The 16,750-nt window shown below is 35.6% G+C and overlaps 2 protein-coding genes across 2 annotated transcripts in view; both read right to left on the bottom strand.

The window, feature by feature from the left end:
• The window catches only part of LOC148830368 (short transient receptor potential channel 6-like), a 39,640-nt gene extending 36,177 nt beyond the window's left edge, over positions 1–3,463 (bottom strand). The window contains exon 1 of the mRNA XM_088921932.1: positions 3,156–3,463. The gene's annotated coding sequence lies outside the window, so the exon portion shown is untranslated. The remainder of the gene's footprint in view (positions 1–3,155) is intronic.
• Positions 3,464–10,844: 7,381 nt separating this feature from the next.
• angptl5 (angiopoietin like 5) lies at positions 10,845–15,813 on the bottom strand. Its single transcript, XM_088921021.1, has 8 exons — positions 15,637–15,813; positions 14,089–14,266; positions 13,851–13,954; positions 13,475–13,568; positions 12,808–12,908; positions 12,121–12,241; positions 11,399–11,584; positions 10,845–11,246 (listed from the first exon to the last, which is right to left on the bottom strand). The coding sequence occupies exons 1-8, from the start codon at positions 15,709–15,711 to the stop codon at positions 10,927–10,929; spliced, it is 1,179 nt and encodes a 392-aa protein (XP_088777147.1). The 5' UTR covers positions 15,712–15,813; the 3' UTR covers positions 10,845–10,926.
• Positions 15,814–16,750: the final 937 nt, after the last annotated feature.

A 16,750-nucleotide genomic window follows, 5' to 3' on the forward strand; every position in this document is an offset into this window, starting at 1 on the left:
ACAGAGAGTAGGACAGAGGAAAACAAGATCACAAAGACTAATTTATCTTTATTTTTTGGTGACGTATTGAAAATCATGAATGCGTCATCAGACAAAGAATAATGAAATAATAATGACTAAACAAAATCATTCAAGGGGAAATGAAAATGAAAATGAGTTTGCCAGTTTCTTGTCATTGTGATCTATTTTTAAAATTCAACTAAAGATATGGGAAGATTTTGTGTTTATATATATTATCATCACAATATTTAAGCACATGTAACATGTATGTATTCCAGTTCTTTTTTGATTTTTACATTTTTGTGTAGTTTTGAACTTAGCATCTCATTGCATTAAATCTAGGCTACTGAAATATTACAGCAATTAAGTTTTTATTTTTTATGTCCCTGAAAGTCTAAGGTTTGGTTTTTCTGCTACACATCTTATCCCACTTGTAAAACGACAACATCAAGATGTTCTCTTTCAGTAGCTTAACATGATGTGTTGAATAAACGGTTTCCCTTCAATATTCTATATTGAATAATATATTTAATATTCCCTTCAGGCTTAATCAGAGACACATAATGAATACTGTTTCAGTCTGGTCTTTGCATTGGCATTTGTAAGTCATTGAAGAACAAATGACAAACTCCAGCTTCAAGATTCCTGTGACTTTGTGGGATTTAAACTCAGTAGATTTTGCAGCCCCTCTGGGGTTGTTCTTCCTGTGGGGTTGTCTGGAGGTCTTGTGAAAAACTGTGTGTGTGGGAACCCACCCTGGTTGTCAAATGCCAAATGCAATGGATGGGAACACCATCCAGGAAGCATAACACAGCCATTTAAAATAGTTTTTCAATTGGCCCGCATGTCTAATATCACTTCACTGGGATGCCTGAAACAGAATAATGGTTAAGCCCTACCTTCATGGTGTGGCACTGACACTCAGGGGGCTGGGCAAACTAGACAACTGACCAACAGGGGGCCCCCTCCATGTGCAACACAACCTTTTTTTAATTGGCACATTCAAAGGTGAGCAAAGAACTCTATAGTGTCCTTTTCTGTTGCTGCTGTGCATTATCCTAATGAAAGCCCATTCAAAAACTGACCAATCATAGTTGAGTGTGTCATATGTTTCTGAAGCGCAGAAGAGTGGGATAGGTGATCTCAAAACAGAGTTACATCAAAACAAGGCACTGTGATAATGCAATAATGCACGTCCTCAAGATTTCTTTTGATTGTTGGACAACAGACGATTTTATGATAATATAAAGACTGCACAAAACAATAAAATTAACACAAGTAGCATAAATAGACTGTATACCTCATTATAAGTGCAGTATAACATTTAGACCAAGGTAGGCTTTTGAAAACCATTCCTGAGTTTTTTTATAATTACACTTAAACTTTTCATTTGAAGCAAGCTTCATTATCCTAACCTTTATTTCAATATCAGTCAACGATAATGCTATGCAGGAAAAAGCCCCCCAAAACAGGTTATTCCTTTTAATTTGTGTAAAAATCTGGCTGTATTTTACGTAGTTTCAAGAAAAGATTGAACATACTTTTTGAAATGTCATGGAACATTTTTATTCCGAGTTTTGCCGTCAGAGGATTTTATTAAATGAATCCATCCCCCATCTGTTAAAGTAATTTGTACAAAATCAAATGGTCCATAAAGAACAGAAAAACAGAGAAATTAACTGCAAAGTGTGCCCTAAATATTTAGTTTTAAAATGTGAATCTGTATACCTGGGCCGGTGCAAGATTCTGCAATATATGGCTTATTAACTTGCCTTACCCAATGATACTAATAAGTACAATTTGCTTTCAGTCATTCTGACCTAGGCTGAGTGTAGCTCCTGCAGAATAAGCACTATAGGAAAACAAACAAGTATTGGTATTGGGATAATTGAAGTTTTTCCTGGAAAAACTGTGATAATTTAATACATATAAGCCAGAAAAGATTTTATAGAGCAGTGTAATCCTAGCAAACAACACACACATTTACTACTGCCGTACTAATAAGATCACAGATTACAGGGAATGCACTAAATTGGCCAGAAAACTCTCATTGTGATATTTTACACATATAGATTTTTTTAAATATACTGAATTCAGTGTGCAAAATGAGAAATCTGCTCCGATTAATTTAGACTTCCCTAGACTATGAAAAAGGGCCACATTTTTATACATTTCACAATTCTTGAAAAAAACTTAAAAATTAATTTTCCTCTTATGAAATTCTTCATAATCAACAGTGAATCACAAGAGGATACCAGTGGAAACTACAAGAAAGTATTTTTAAAACTGGGAATAAGTGTCACTTCTTTGAAAGTATTGTGGGAGTATGAAAGAAGATACACAGTCATGTTGTCAAAGATGATACCCCAGCCTCTCTCAAGCTAAAGTTTGAATCAATTAGAAACTAAAACTCAGCTGAGATAAATGGGCTAAAATGCCTCTTGTCAATTGCAAACCTTATGATATATGAGTTCTTACGACATGAATCATTTGGAACATAGGAACAAGAAAGAAAACACAATGTTTCAGCTGTGGAGCCTTCTTCGGGTGTAAGCTTACTTCTGTTTTCAGCATGGAATAAACCTTTACTTGTTCGTTTGCAGCCTACACATGCTGACGCAGCTACCCACCTGAACTATTTGGAACATAGTATCTCTGTCCTTCATAGAAACATGCCCAATACAATATCCCAAATGCAAGTTCATAATAGACTGTTATTGTATATATTGTATATATATAATATAGTGCTCACTAAGTACCCAGGTAAGATCCATATATTCACACAAAACATAAACTTTGGCTGCATTACTTCTGCTGTTCTGGGGAAATTCTTCTGTGTTGTTCAGAAGGTGAAAGCAGTATTTCATGAGAAACATAAAAAGTGCAATAATTTTTAAAAATAACAAAATAGCAGCTAATCCTTAAAACTGTGTCAACAAAAAGTAGAATCAGAAAAATAAACTTCATTGTGGGCTTCTTAAAAGCTTTGTTTATATGATTAAAGGACAACTATTAAGTCACTGAAAAAATATCAGGTTTAAGTTTATTCACCACTGTATTCTGTATTTTTATTAAATACTCCCAGCTATGACAGTAAAATACTCAGCTAACACAGTACATAGAAGCAGTTGTTTTTCAAGACTGTATGTACTTACCACACTAATATCATGAATATCTCTCCGAATCTCCACTCCATATATTTGCAGCATTTTTCTGTGCTTCCTGTTGTTTTAGAGTCATGGGTCCATTGCAAGAATTATGGTTTTAACAAAAGCTCCAAGAAGGTGTTAGTGAAAATATATACTGCTACAGAAAAACTCTGAGGAAAAAAACACTATATCTACTGAAGGGCAAAATACACCACCATGACATGATCATTAAATAACCTATTGCATTTCAGGCTTTAGCAAGCTATGGTGAATTTCTCCTAATTCTTTCTCCTAACTCTGCTTATGTGCCACTGATCATTCTTTTAATTCCTTGCCATTTCCTGCCATGCTGTGATTCAGTATAACGTTATGCCCAAATTGGCCTAGAAGCCAGGTGTAAACACAAAATTACTGATTGTATTTATTTACCCTTTCAATTTGACAATGTGCTTGGATTTGTGTTTGATCTTGCTATCTTTAAAAACTCTAAATGGCCATCTTTGACTAGTTGAGATTTACCAAGCCTTATCCTTCCACTAACTTCTAATCTGATTTCCTTTGAAATAGGAGATCTTATTCCTTTTCCTTGTTGCTCTTTAAAACCTGGATGAAAGCATGGTGTGGATAAATCATTTCCAGCTGACTGGCTCCAGAGATCATGATAACAGCATGAAAACTCATTTACTAGCAACATAATTAGAACAATGACACAGCCCCCAGATTGCCCTGTTTACATCACAAATACAGAAAAAAACAAGCCCCCCCCAAAAAAAAATGCTCTGTTTGATTTAACCATAATATTGTTCTTAATGCTTAAATTCTGCAGACCAGGAGAATCTCAGACATCCATGGAAGGGTGCTGCCATTACACTGGGTCAAAGGTAAGGTGGAAATAAGGTCATGGGAAGGCACCGTTTGGATTTGTTTCTGTTTGTTTCTTCAAAAATTGATGGCCATTGCAGATGCAACCAAATTATTTTTATCCCCACTTCCTGCACACAGCATAACATCTTCAGCCAAAGACCAGCTGCCCAGAGGTATTCAGTTTTGCTTCTCACAGCCAGAAAGAATTACGTAAAGAGATAATCCACACAGTGCACATTCAATATGTATCATGTATTATTATGAATGTATCATTATGTATGCAGTATTGCCCCGTTTTCAGTAAAAGGGTCCTTGAATACAGCATGATTGTTTTGTTTAAAAGCCAGGCCCAGGCTGTCATAATTGAACATTATACATGTCTTTCTTGTCGAGGAATAGAACTGACAGAGCACCTAAGCTGCTGACATCAAAATACCCATTTCAACACAGTTACAGTTTAAATCATTTATAAAACGCAAGGAAGAGGGTAAGATGCAGCTCACTCAAACTTGTGTAACCTGTAAGCCATTCTCGAGAACACCAAAAGGAGTAATGGTACTCTATGCATTATAATAAAATCCAACTTTCAAAAATGAAGTGTTTGAAAGAGCCTTGTGTACAGTTTGGACACAGTTTAAAGTATGTTTTCTAATTATTGATGCAATTGAGAAAAATATGTGAAGTAATTGTTTATGCAGCTGAGATTTCCAGTACATTGGAGGAAATTTCATAACAATGTTAGGGATTTAAAGCCAAAAGATTCACAGGCCTTTTAAGGGCTCAAACCAGCTGCTGTTTACAATCTCTCATTTCAAACATATGCTGACTGATAATATCTTAACCCTACTGCATAAAGGATTATTTTTTAGCTTATAAGGAAATAAGGCAATGAAAGGCATTTGTTTGAAGATAAAGTGTCTGAAAGCTATATACTGTACCAACAAACAGAAAGAGCAAGTGGTTTATCAGAAGTAATATTTGCACAGAAAATATGAATGTGAACCTGGCATGTCAAGAATATTTTCATATTTTTAGATCCATGCAAAAGTTTTCCTTTTTTTTAAATCAAATTCAGTCTAAATGACTATACACGGCCTTTGAATCTTTTTCAGTGTTGGGTATTAAAAGGCAGTTTAATTTCAGATATGTACAGTAGATGATTTTAAGTAGGACATTAGAAGTACATATAAGGAAGAACGTTACTTTTGAGTGAATCAGCAAAGAAAATGTTATTTAAGGTCTTAAAAGGGGCTGAAAAAATCATATTTTTCTTTTCAAAAGCTGAGATTTTTTTCTATTCATCTATTCTAAACCTTCACAAGCAACAGAAATAGTATAGGAACTCCAAACTTAGTATGTCTTAAGTTACCAAACTAATTAACAAATAAATGTAATTAATTCTTTCTGACAATGGTTTATTTATCATTAGTGCTTTAATGAGAGGTATATTATTTGTTTAAAATGTGAGATAATTACTTTTGAACATAACACAAACGCATCAATTTGGAAATGTGTGTGATGTACAGTAGCTACTCCTATTATCAAAATAAAATATTTTCTGCTCAAAGAAACCTGCTTCTCATAGACGTTTTTGGAGTTTATCTATTAAGACATAATAATTTCAGTTGTATTTGCAAATGATTGAGTTTTTTATTTTTAAATTTGTACTCTTTATTAATACTTCAAACTAAGTTGGCTCCACAAAGTAAAAATAAGCTTTATTTTATAGAAATGAAAAAAGTACATTAATTCTATTATTGTGAAAATGCTGTTGGTACTATATCATAGTTAAAATGTGTAAATAAGTATGACTGAACATGTTAACCAAGTAGACAATATACTTTTAAAATTCCGAGACTTGAAATAATACTAGAACTTGTAAAAATATTTTGGGAACTTTTCCATAATTTGTTTGTTTTCAGGTTATCTGATCTTATTACACAGACGATTTTTATAACAGCTATCTATAAATCTAATATTTACATTTCTAATTTTGGAATGGTACAGTATGTGTCTCTCATCACTTGTCTCTCTTTGTCTGTCATGAAAGCCACTTGAAATGAAGAACTAAGTCATTTCGTTATATATAAATAATGTAAATTAGTTGTAGAAAATATTTAATTGCACAATGAATCTGCCACCAGTTCTGATTACATAACTTCAATCTACTTCCCAGGCTGCATTCATATGGTCACCATTAATAATAATAGTTATAATAATTGCTTACACTTATATAGCGCTTTTCAGGACATTCCACTCAAAGCGCTTTACAGGTAATGGGGACTCCCCACCACCACCACCAATGTGCAGCATCCACCTGGATGATAAGCAGGTTTTAGTCAAAATACGAACCTTTGAGAAAAATGTCTGTATTCAAGGAGTTGTTATTGATCAGATTATCTTTTCTATTAGCTTTTTAAAATTAAAGACTCATTGTTTGGTTTGTATACTTCATTCTGTTCTGTATTAAGATGCTTAATTTTTACTATTTCAGCTGAAATATGCTGCAAAGCATGGCTGTCTTAGAATAAATGTAGCATTTTATTCCCAGATAACAGCACACAAAGATTCTCACTTTATTTTTTCAGTAACAACACACGTATATTCTTAGCGAAAGCAGCATTACCACCTGGTTGTCTAATATTGACAGCTTTGAATTAAAAGAAGAGTTGGATCAGAATGTCCATTTCAGAACAGTAACACTGACCACAGGACGCAAGTCCTCCTATAGTCCTGTAGGAGGTGCTGTCCCTCAAATGAGTACCTTAACTGAGGTCTTCACCAAAGACCATAAGAAAGGTCACAAAGGAAGGGATTCCATTCAGCCTATCTAACCCATTCAGTTGTGAGATGATCCAAGGATCTCATCCAGTTGTTTCTTGTTGGCCTAAATAGCATGGCTGGGTAGCCTGTTCCATGTAATTTTATGTTGCGGATTTCTTTGTGGCGTAAAGGTAGGCTGTGCACACTTGCCTCACATGGATTGTGCTTTCAGGACTGAATTGTCTCACCAGGATAAAACCCTGATTATAGATAAGCATTAAGGAATAAATATTTCTAAAATGCAGATCATTATATCACCAAAAGTATTTTTATACGTACTGGCTTTTTTATCAAAAGCTATAATATAAATTGATATTTACATTTCTTTGATATGTGGGTACACAATAGCACTGCAAGTCCCTGTATTGCAGCAGAGAACTTGATAAACTGCTATTCATTTGCCATTGAACCAAAGATTCTTCTAGTTGCATTAGACAGCTAATTTTTGCAGAGTTAAAATTATGCCCCTTGTTGAATGAGAAACCATATCTAAAGAGAGTAGGGTGTGCTCTGACTTGGACAACAGAACTCCAATTAGCAGCCAAACCCAGTTATAATGAGCAGGCATTACACAGTCATGTAAACAATGAGCAAATCAAGTTAAATCTCCATTTTCTGTGCAAACCATCTTGTAATTTCCTTTCTTCAGGGAGAGCCGTCATAGCTAAAATTGCTCCAGCTTCAGTCCATTATGATGTTGCTACCCTACAAGCCATATTTTCTGCGCCTTTTTTTATTTTTCAAATACAAGATCAAAATTCATCTGTGAAATGTCATCTATCATTACAAATTAACGGTGTCATTTCTAAGATTGTGTAAGTGGCTTACTGAAGTGAGAGATATTAGTTGTTACTTGTAGGGCTTACTTTGTGTGTGTCTCTTTTGTTTATTTGACCTCTTCTTTTCAGCTTGTGTGATGTAAACTTTGTTCATTTTTATTTTTACATGTTAAGGAGTGTTAATTTCTCCCTTTACTCCCTTTAACCTTAGCTGAACTGTAAACACGATACACCTCAGTTTGTGATTTGTTTTTTAATTTTCTTATTTGATTTGCCCCTGGCGTGCTACCAGCTTGTCAGTTCGACATCCTGCACATGTTAGTTTCTTCCCATGACTCCCCTGGTTTTGGTTAACTGTTCATTTTGTTTAAATTGCCTTGCAAACACTGCAATTTGACTTGCTTAGTCATTCTTACATGGATCATTGCAATTATATTTAATCCCTCTGCAGTAACTGCTCTGTGTTTAGTCTTACAAGAGCACGTGTGCTGCTGAGCTTTCCAGCTTTAAAACACAAACAGCCGCCACAAGTCCATGCTGCAATTTTACATTTACAATAGATACAGAAATCTGTATCTGTAAGGACTGGTATGGACTGGGGTCATTTCCCTGGTGCTTACAAGCTATGAGCATCTGCAAAATTATACCGCTGTGTGAAGTACATTAATTATACTAACAATGCCTATCAGAAGGAACAATGATTCGCCCACATTACCAGCATGACGCCAGAACGAAAGGTCTCTCATTACTAACTCTGAGATGGGTGTTCAGTTTGCCGCTTATTCTGCAGATAGACAACTAGAGAGCAAAAAAAGTGATGGATTATCTAATATTATATTCAGCACTCAACCTCATGAGAAATGTTTATGGGCAAAGCAGCACATTTCTTCCAGCAAAACAGACAAACAGTGTATTTAAATATATGTATTAGCAAATTGCTCAGTAAATTTGGTAACACGTTGAGGCCACTGAAAGAATGCCCATCTTAAATGAATAAAAATGTGATACAAAATAACACAATGGAGCATTCCAAGCTATTACGTTGAAGCCTAATGGATTTTTTTACCATTACTGGTACCCATTATTTGTACATTTAAGAGCTGCAAATTGTATTGTGGCTATTACAGCAAGCATTGATTTATCATTTAAGTCTGGGATCTCACACAGATCATCTTGAAATATTGTCATAGGTTATTGGAAAACAATAGTTTCAACTGCCATAGTGCAGACTCCACACAGAGCCAGCTTTGAACCCAAGGATACTGGCGCTGTGAAGTAACCAGGCTTCCCAATGCACTCCAATGCCACCCTCCTGTATATTTAGTTTAATTAAAATGGGTTCTAAATTAGCAGTAGGGGATAGATGTAAAATTATTGTTGCAGAAAGCAAATAAATGTTTATTTAACATTTTACACAATGTTCTCAAATGTCAAGGTGAACCTTAACATTTTGCAAAATACTACAAAGTAATTGTTTTGGGATGGATACAATAATCATAAGATTTAAAAATAGTCAACGTTTATAAAATTCTAGTAAGATAGAGGTGTAGTGTTGGAAGTCATCTACCTGTACCATTGAAATAAAATCTTATAACAAACAATCCAGCTTTCAATGGGTATTTCAGAAACTACTGTGGTGCTACGCCCCCTGCAGACTAAAAAAGAAATTGCAGCACTTTTGCCTTGCCAGTTTACTATATATCCCTTTTCATGGATACAAAAGGTAGTGTGGAACTGTTTTAATACTCTATACAATGGACTGTAGGTAATTTGTATTTGTTTTTTGTTTTCAAGTTAATTAAATTATGTAAAAATGTGAGCGGGTAAACACTTACTGTACTTACACTGACCTTCCCCCTTTCTAAACTTCATTTTATAAAAACCTTTCCAGTCCCACTTTTTCTCAAATGTTCAGATTTACTTTGTTAACTTAGCACATGGACACAACCTGTAACAGATAAACTGGACCCGTAAGCAAATTTAAAAAGAATCACGGGGGTAAAAGTAACTTGAATTTTCTGGGTGCACATTATTAGTATTAGTAACCTATTTTGCCGCTGTTTTTTTCAAACGAAAATGCATGCTTAATTCCTCAAAGTCTTCAGCAAGCAAAATCTAACTATACCAAATACTTTTACATTTGTACCTGGTGTCTGAGGGATGCTGGGGGTTTTCTCATGTGACAGAGAGACACAGCTTATTATTTTTGGTCAATATCTTGATCTAGACTAAGATACAGTATTATTAAAAATCTCGAATGCTCCAAGCTATATCATATCTTAAGTTATTAAAGTAAATTACAATTAAATGTCAATACAAAAATTCATATTGACGGCTACTTTAAAAGTACCTTTCTTGGAAATACAGAACGTGTGATCAACGCCAAGAGCCACTGATGAATTCGCCAGGGCATTTGGAAATTACATCAGCCTAAGAAACTATTCCATATTTAAATGCTAATGACCTGGTACTTTCCATATGATCTTAAAGACTATGATTTTCACTTTAGGTTTTTTTTAAATATGACGATTTTAATGGGAAGAGAGATAATAGACTTTATAGAATTAAGGGATAGCGTCCCAGACTTACAATAAGGATATCAGATCTGACGGCCTCCTTCCCAGTAGTCCCCTTGACTTGATGATCCCCCTGTGAACTCAGCTCAGAAATGAAAGGGGACCTGGAGCCAAAGAAATATTTAAACACTTCCATATGCTCCCTACATTCATTCTGCCACGTCAGGCATTGTGATCAGAGGAAAGTGGTGCTTTCAACTATGACTACAACTACCCCTCCCTATTACAGACTGTGCATATGGTATTAAATTTCATAGCACTCAAGAGCAAAAGAGCAAATGTGAAAGAAAATATAACATATATTAGTCAAATATAACTGCATTCATTGATTTTTAATTTAATAAAATATGTGTTCATTTTTAGTATTTGTCATCAGCTCTCTCCAGCCCACTGTTCTAGCAGAAAGGAACCTTACTTCCTCACCTTTGGAATATCCTTCCATATGACCGAACTTATAGATACCACTGTTTTAAAAGTCTGGTCTAAAAACCAGAACATCATAGACCCTGTAATTTCACATGAAAAAAAAAATCCCAAAATACAAAGACAGTTCCTACTACTGCTATCATACTGTATTTTCAAACCCTGTCATAGGCTAAAAAGTTTTTTCTTTAGCTTTAACTTTACCATTAAAAAGAAACTGGCTTACTTGAGGAAGATTATTTTTATTTGTTTACTGATTTCCCTTTGGGATTGCAATCAAAGTACCAAACAGCAGCTGACTGTAACTCAGAATTATTTGAAGAAGGGACTGTAGACTCTCTTAATTTTCATGGTTACAGATTTGATGTTGACTGGGACGCCATTCAGAGTCCATGTGTCCCAGTGGATATGGGGCTGCATGGCACGCTCCAGATCCGGGGCTCCGCCATTGAGATTGGCCATTCCACACTGGTTAAACCACCAGCCTGTACCGTTGTTTCTGGCACTGCAGCTCTCCACGGCTTGGCCATCGAAGACGCAGAAGGGACGACAGCTGTCGTTGTCAACATCCGACGTGCTGAACGGCATCGAGTTCTGGTTCTCCTCCTGGCGGTATCCTCGAAACGCATCTCCTGGGGAAAAAAAAATGACAACAGTCTTGTGGATTGTATTCGGTATGAGATAACACAACTAAAAAAAAAAATTAAGCAACTTCTTTAGTATATACAGCAATAAAGAAAAAGAAAATGTGCAAATTGTGATGAAAGAACAGCGTTCCTCTCACCTGCACTCCCTGCATATCGGCCCAGGTGGATCTTGAAAAACCTGGTTTCATCTTCTATCCAGAAGTTGTCGTACGAGGCGTAGGAGGAAGTGTCGTCATCGGAGACGAGGGCCACGTGCAGCTGGAAGTTTGTGTTCTTTTGGTTCACGATGTGGTAGACCTTGCGAAGGCCCAGCCAGTGCTCTCCTACACAGAGAGACGGTCACCTTCTAGCTAGTTTCCTGTAACATTAGCACGTTTTTTCAATCCAACTATTACATCATGGATTCTTTCAGCCTGATCTGCGGGCTTCAGTTCGGAAAATTAATCTGTACATCGCTATGTTTATGTCACGGATGTCGGAAGGGCATGCCGTGGAGTGAAAAGGAGAGCAGTAGAGACCTTATGCATAGCGGTAAAATGGGCAACACAGGGGTTAGTCCAGGTTCAGGGGGTCAGATGATGTCGGAAAGAAACCTATGCCCTCAGGCCACGGACAGGAGCAACCTGCTGCTAGGCGGGTCTCAGGACATCCGTACCCTCAGTGCTGAGCCAGGAGCAGAGCAGACACAGGAAGTAAATGTGCTACACACCAGAAAGACATGAATAATGACAGGGAACTAAGAACTGGACAGAAGTAGAGCGCCCTCTAGGTGTAAAGGGCGTGACGGTTTAAATATAATTTATGTAATCTTATTCTACAGCATGCTATGACTACTGTCACTTTAGTTATTATGTTTTACCAGGTAGGTGCCCAAATCCATCCATATACTCTGACCATTCTCTTTTGAAGTCAATGAGGCCATCTGATCTCCTCTGAATTACAGTCCATCCACCACCCATATAATCCATTTCACAGAACACCTGCAGTTAAAAAATAGCTTTAGTTATTTTTAGTTTTCTTCCAAACGCCTAATATTTAAAACCAGATGTTTGACAGGCCTGCCTAAAATTGAATGAACAGATTTAAAGAACATCACTGAGGCTGTACAAAAGCGAATCATATGTATCCAAATATTCTTAAGAAAACAGAAACGGGTAGAAATGCACACTTACATTCAACTACTCATTTAAGGGCTAACTTAAAATAATTGTTAACTCATGGCTCTAACTTTTAAATAGAAAATAGATTAAAATAATTTATGTCACATGGAAACAACCTGGAAGTGCATTTAAAACTAAGAATGGAAGGCACTTCATTACCCAAAGAACTGAGGGATTACAGAACAAACTTCCCAGCCGAGTTGTTGAAGCCGATACCCTGGCTTCTTTCAAGAAACAACTGGATGAGATCATTAGATCAATTAACTACTAACAGCCTAAATGGGCTAGATGGCTCAAATGAATTTGTAACCAATAAACCAATTTTTGTTTTTGTTGTTTTTGTCTTTTTTGTCATTTTGTGTGTTTCAACATAGTTTATTTGTTACCTCAAATGGATAGTCAAGTCCTTCTGGCTGGATAATGTAAATACCACTTGGAGTTTTGGAAATGGAGTGTACTGTATCTATAATATCACTGCAATCACGCCCTAGAAACAGTAATCAACATGAAAATATTAGCAGAATCAGACTGTAAATGACACAGAAAGATGTTTCACCTGTGGGACAAAAAATATCAATCAATCGTTTAACTTTGTTTTCCACTTTAATTACATTTAGATTTACCTCTCATACCACATATTTATTATATTCACTATTTATTCTCTAATTAAGTTTATAATTTAATTAACAAAAACACTACACAAATTATCCCTTTAGGAATCATAAAAGATCGTTACAGTCATCTTCTTGAAACGTAGTATATACAGATAGATACAGTAAGTATATCATTTATACATACAGTATATACATTTATGGCTGGAGGCCCTGCGTAAGTCTCTTGGGAAAGCCAGTTTACACAATAATAACATACACAGTTTCATAGCTCACAACAATTATATCAATATTCCAAATACCTTCTGGTACAAGTTTAGGAGTCGTAGTTACACTCATAGTCAAGAGCTTTGGCAATGATTTGGCTTTATACATCAGTGACCAGTGTAGAAAAGACTAAAAATTAGGCTTTAACATGAGAGAGGTACATGTATGACCTTACCATGTGATTGTACTGGCTTATGTGGAAATGGCTCAATGTTGTTCTTTAAGACTTCTGTACTGAGTGTCAGAACTTTGTTCATCAGTTCTCTTACCTGTGAAAATAAAAGCAAAGTTACAGGTGTATATAAAACTGATTGAATTAATCTTTATTGCCCCTAAGGCAATTCCTCTAAGGCATATCAAGAACTCATAAACACTTTACATGTTTATAAGCTCGAAAAACACTCTCATATGTCACTAGTACTTTCTGAAATGGCAAAAGTCATTACATTTCCATGAAAATAGTCTAACTGTGTTTGGATTCTTTTGAGGCTGTTATCCATTCCTAACTGCCACACATCTCATGCAAGAAAATGTACATCACTATAGCTTGCCTGGCTTGAAAGAAACTCCAGCGATTTCTGGTGATCCTCCATCATGCCTCTAATCATTTTCCTTGTGCTCCTCGTGTAGGAAACAAGAGAATGGTGTAAGTTTCCTTAAAAAGATAGATAGAACTGCATTAATCTGTGCGTTTAGGGTACACTGGTAGTGGATATCAGCCAGACCCATTCCGTGAACACTTTACTTTTAAAAACAGGAAGTCAAGTCCACAGTCCTCAGTGTACGTACTGCACATCAGGTGTTTCTCCTCCTTCATGAGCTTTGCTGACATTTCACATTGCGTAAGGCAGGTCTCATGCCTGTTTTCTCTTGATGGCTTGGAGAGTCTGGGTTTCATGTTTTCACCATGGTATTTGCCCTTTGCCGTTGTAGACTGATTTATAGCTGAACTCCTTTCACTGATTTCCTGTTAGCAGACAAAGAAAACATTTTCAATCATGCCAAACCGATCGGGATCACATAGGCTTATGTTAGATCATCTGAACCAATGCATTTGATAAAGTTTTATAGCTACCCGCTAATCTAAAATGTAAACAAGTGAACTCTTTCTCTTATGTTTTTGATTAGCTAAATCTCCTGTACCTCCAAAAATAATGAACTGATGAAACACATTTTTCATTTTATTTCTTTTCATTTTGTTACTATGACATTAATAAAATATCATAAGGTAGACAATTTAATTTTTTAGCCAGTGCGTAAGTGGATTTAATATTTTTTCAGCTTTACTTAGTTCCTCATGTGAGCTGTATCTTTAAATATGTCTCTGGAAACACTGTTTTATATTTTTACTTTTTGCCTGCTGGCCAAGAATAAGTTTTTGCCAGGACCCAGGCAGGAATGCATTTTCTTGTATCCCCTAGTTTGTGTTTATCTTTTTATTATAGAACTGAACATCTCATCCCTCAAATAGCAAACAAGGAGAACTAATCTCTGTATGTCACCCACAACACCATACTGACATTTTTTTTATTTTGGTTTAAAGAATATACCCCATAAACCACAAGACCTCAATACTTGAATGGGGAAAACCCATTAGCATGGCACATTGGAAGCAGAAACAATCAATTTCTTCTCAGGAGATTAGCTTCAGTATTTAGGTAGATTCTTAATGGTGACATTGCATTAGAATTTCCTAATGTGTTTTGCATATAAATTATCATAGTTAATACTGTGGCAAATTCTTCCTAATTTTAAATCTAACAGATCACAGAAATATCTAACAATTATAGATACATTAGACTACAGACTGGGTTGACACATACCAAGAACAACTGTTATGTTTCTCCTCTTTACTCCAGGAGAATTTGAAGTTTGTTAAGGTTGGAATTAATTATCAAATGTTGAACAGAGACATGCAAGCTGTTTCCTGTTTCTCTATGTACAAAAATCCAATGAAACTTCAAAGTTTGCTTTCTGTTTTGAGTTTGCTTAAATCATTAGAGGCAACCCTAAGTGTGAATGTGAATCTGTCCCTTCTATTCACTCATACATCTAGAAGAATGAAAGAAAGTAAAAAGGAATTGAAAATATTTTACAGCACAGATGTCTCCTTAAATATGTACAGTGGATGCATATATGTATGTATGTAGCTCATCTATGTAACCAAACAGTTCCATGCATCTTGTGTTTTTTAAGTAATGCAAACTTTAAAACACATGAATACTGCACATACAAAGACGAAATTCAATTTAGAACTAAATTCAAGTGCTCTGGTTCAGTTTTTTTTTCCATACAGGAAATAATAGCAATTTTAAGATATCTAACAAAAATACATACCACAGAGTTGGTCGATGTTGTCTGGATGTCATGGAGAACAGATACAAACAAAACTGGGAAGAAAAGCCTTTTCATTTTCCTTTAGGAAGACGTTTTCTAATGTGCTGGTCGCTTTACTGAGTCTCATGAGCCCTCGGTACCACAGCTTCAGGAACTCAAGCCGCTCTGCTGGCATCTGCACAACATCAAAGAGCCAAAACAAATGACTTTCTCTCAACTGCTGAAAGCGTTCAGGACAGGATATGATTTGGGACTGTGTCAAATCAATTTAAATATTGTGCACTGCTGTGTTCTTTTAGCTCTGTTTAATTTTGTATTGCACAGACACATCACAAATGTTGAGCACTGTTTCTAAGTTCAGATTAACCAAGAAATAAACAATAACATTTCTGCAAAATGCAACTTTAACCCTTTAACAGCTTCTTTAGAAAGCAGCACAAGTTTGCTGTTATTTTCCTAAAAATAGAGTAAAAAATACAGTGTATATAAATTCCACAGTATTGAAATAAGATTGCCTACAACTAATGGTATGTACAAGATGCTTATGGAATGTTATTCTGTGTCTGTATTTTGCAGTATGGTTCATCTGTTCACACTTGGAGCTCCACATAAATTCCTTGCCCTTCAGGTTTTATAGACAAAACCTGAGGGAGCACATTGCAAAGTGAGATTTTATGTACTCTGCATCTGCAAAGAATTACATACAATATGTAACATACAGAAATATGTTTACTGGACTAGTATGTTTATTGACTTATGTTTTCATACAGTATCTACAAATCTGAAGTGTTAGCCTATTGGAAGACCACACACCCAACAGTAAATAACAGGTTTCATTGAGTAGAGGCAAACAGGCTTAGTGAAACAAAAGGCATAATATTGTGCCTCGGAAGGGATTTTAGAATGATTTCGAAATCAGAAAAAGATAATAATTATTGAAAAGACATGAAATATTAGCTGACATCAGAAATTCAGAACAGTAGCACACATTGAAATGCAAAACATAAATTGTTATTCTTTCAGAGGAGCTCCAAATTAAAATGTCTGTTAAATTATTTGATCAAGCAAGTCTACGCATTAGTTTTTTTGTACCCTAACCCTTAAACACACGAGT

The sequence above is a fragment of the Atractosteus spatula genome, chromosome 7 (genome assembly GCF_055471065.1).
Source record: "Atractosteus spatula isolate fAtrSpa1 chromosome 7, fAtrSpa1.hap1, whole genome shotgun sequence".
NCBI lineage: Eukaryota > Metazoa > Chordata > Actinopteri > Semionotiformes > Lepisosteidae > Atractosteus > Atractosteus spatula.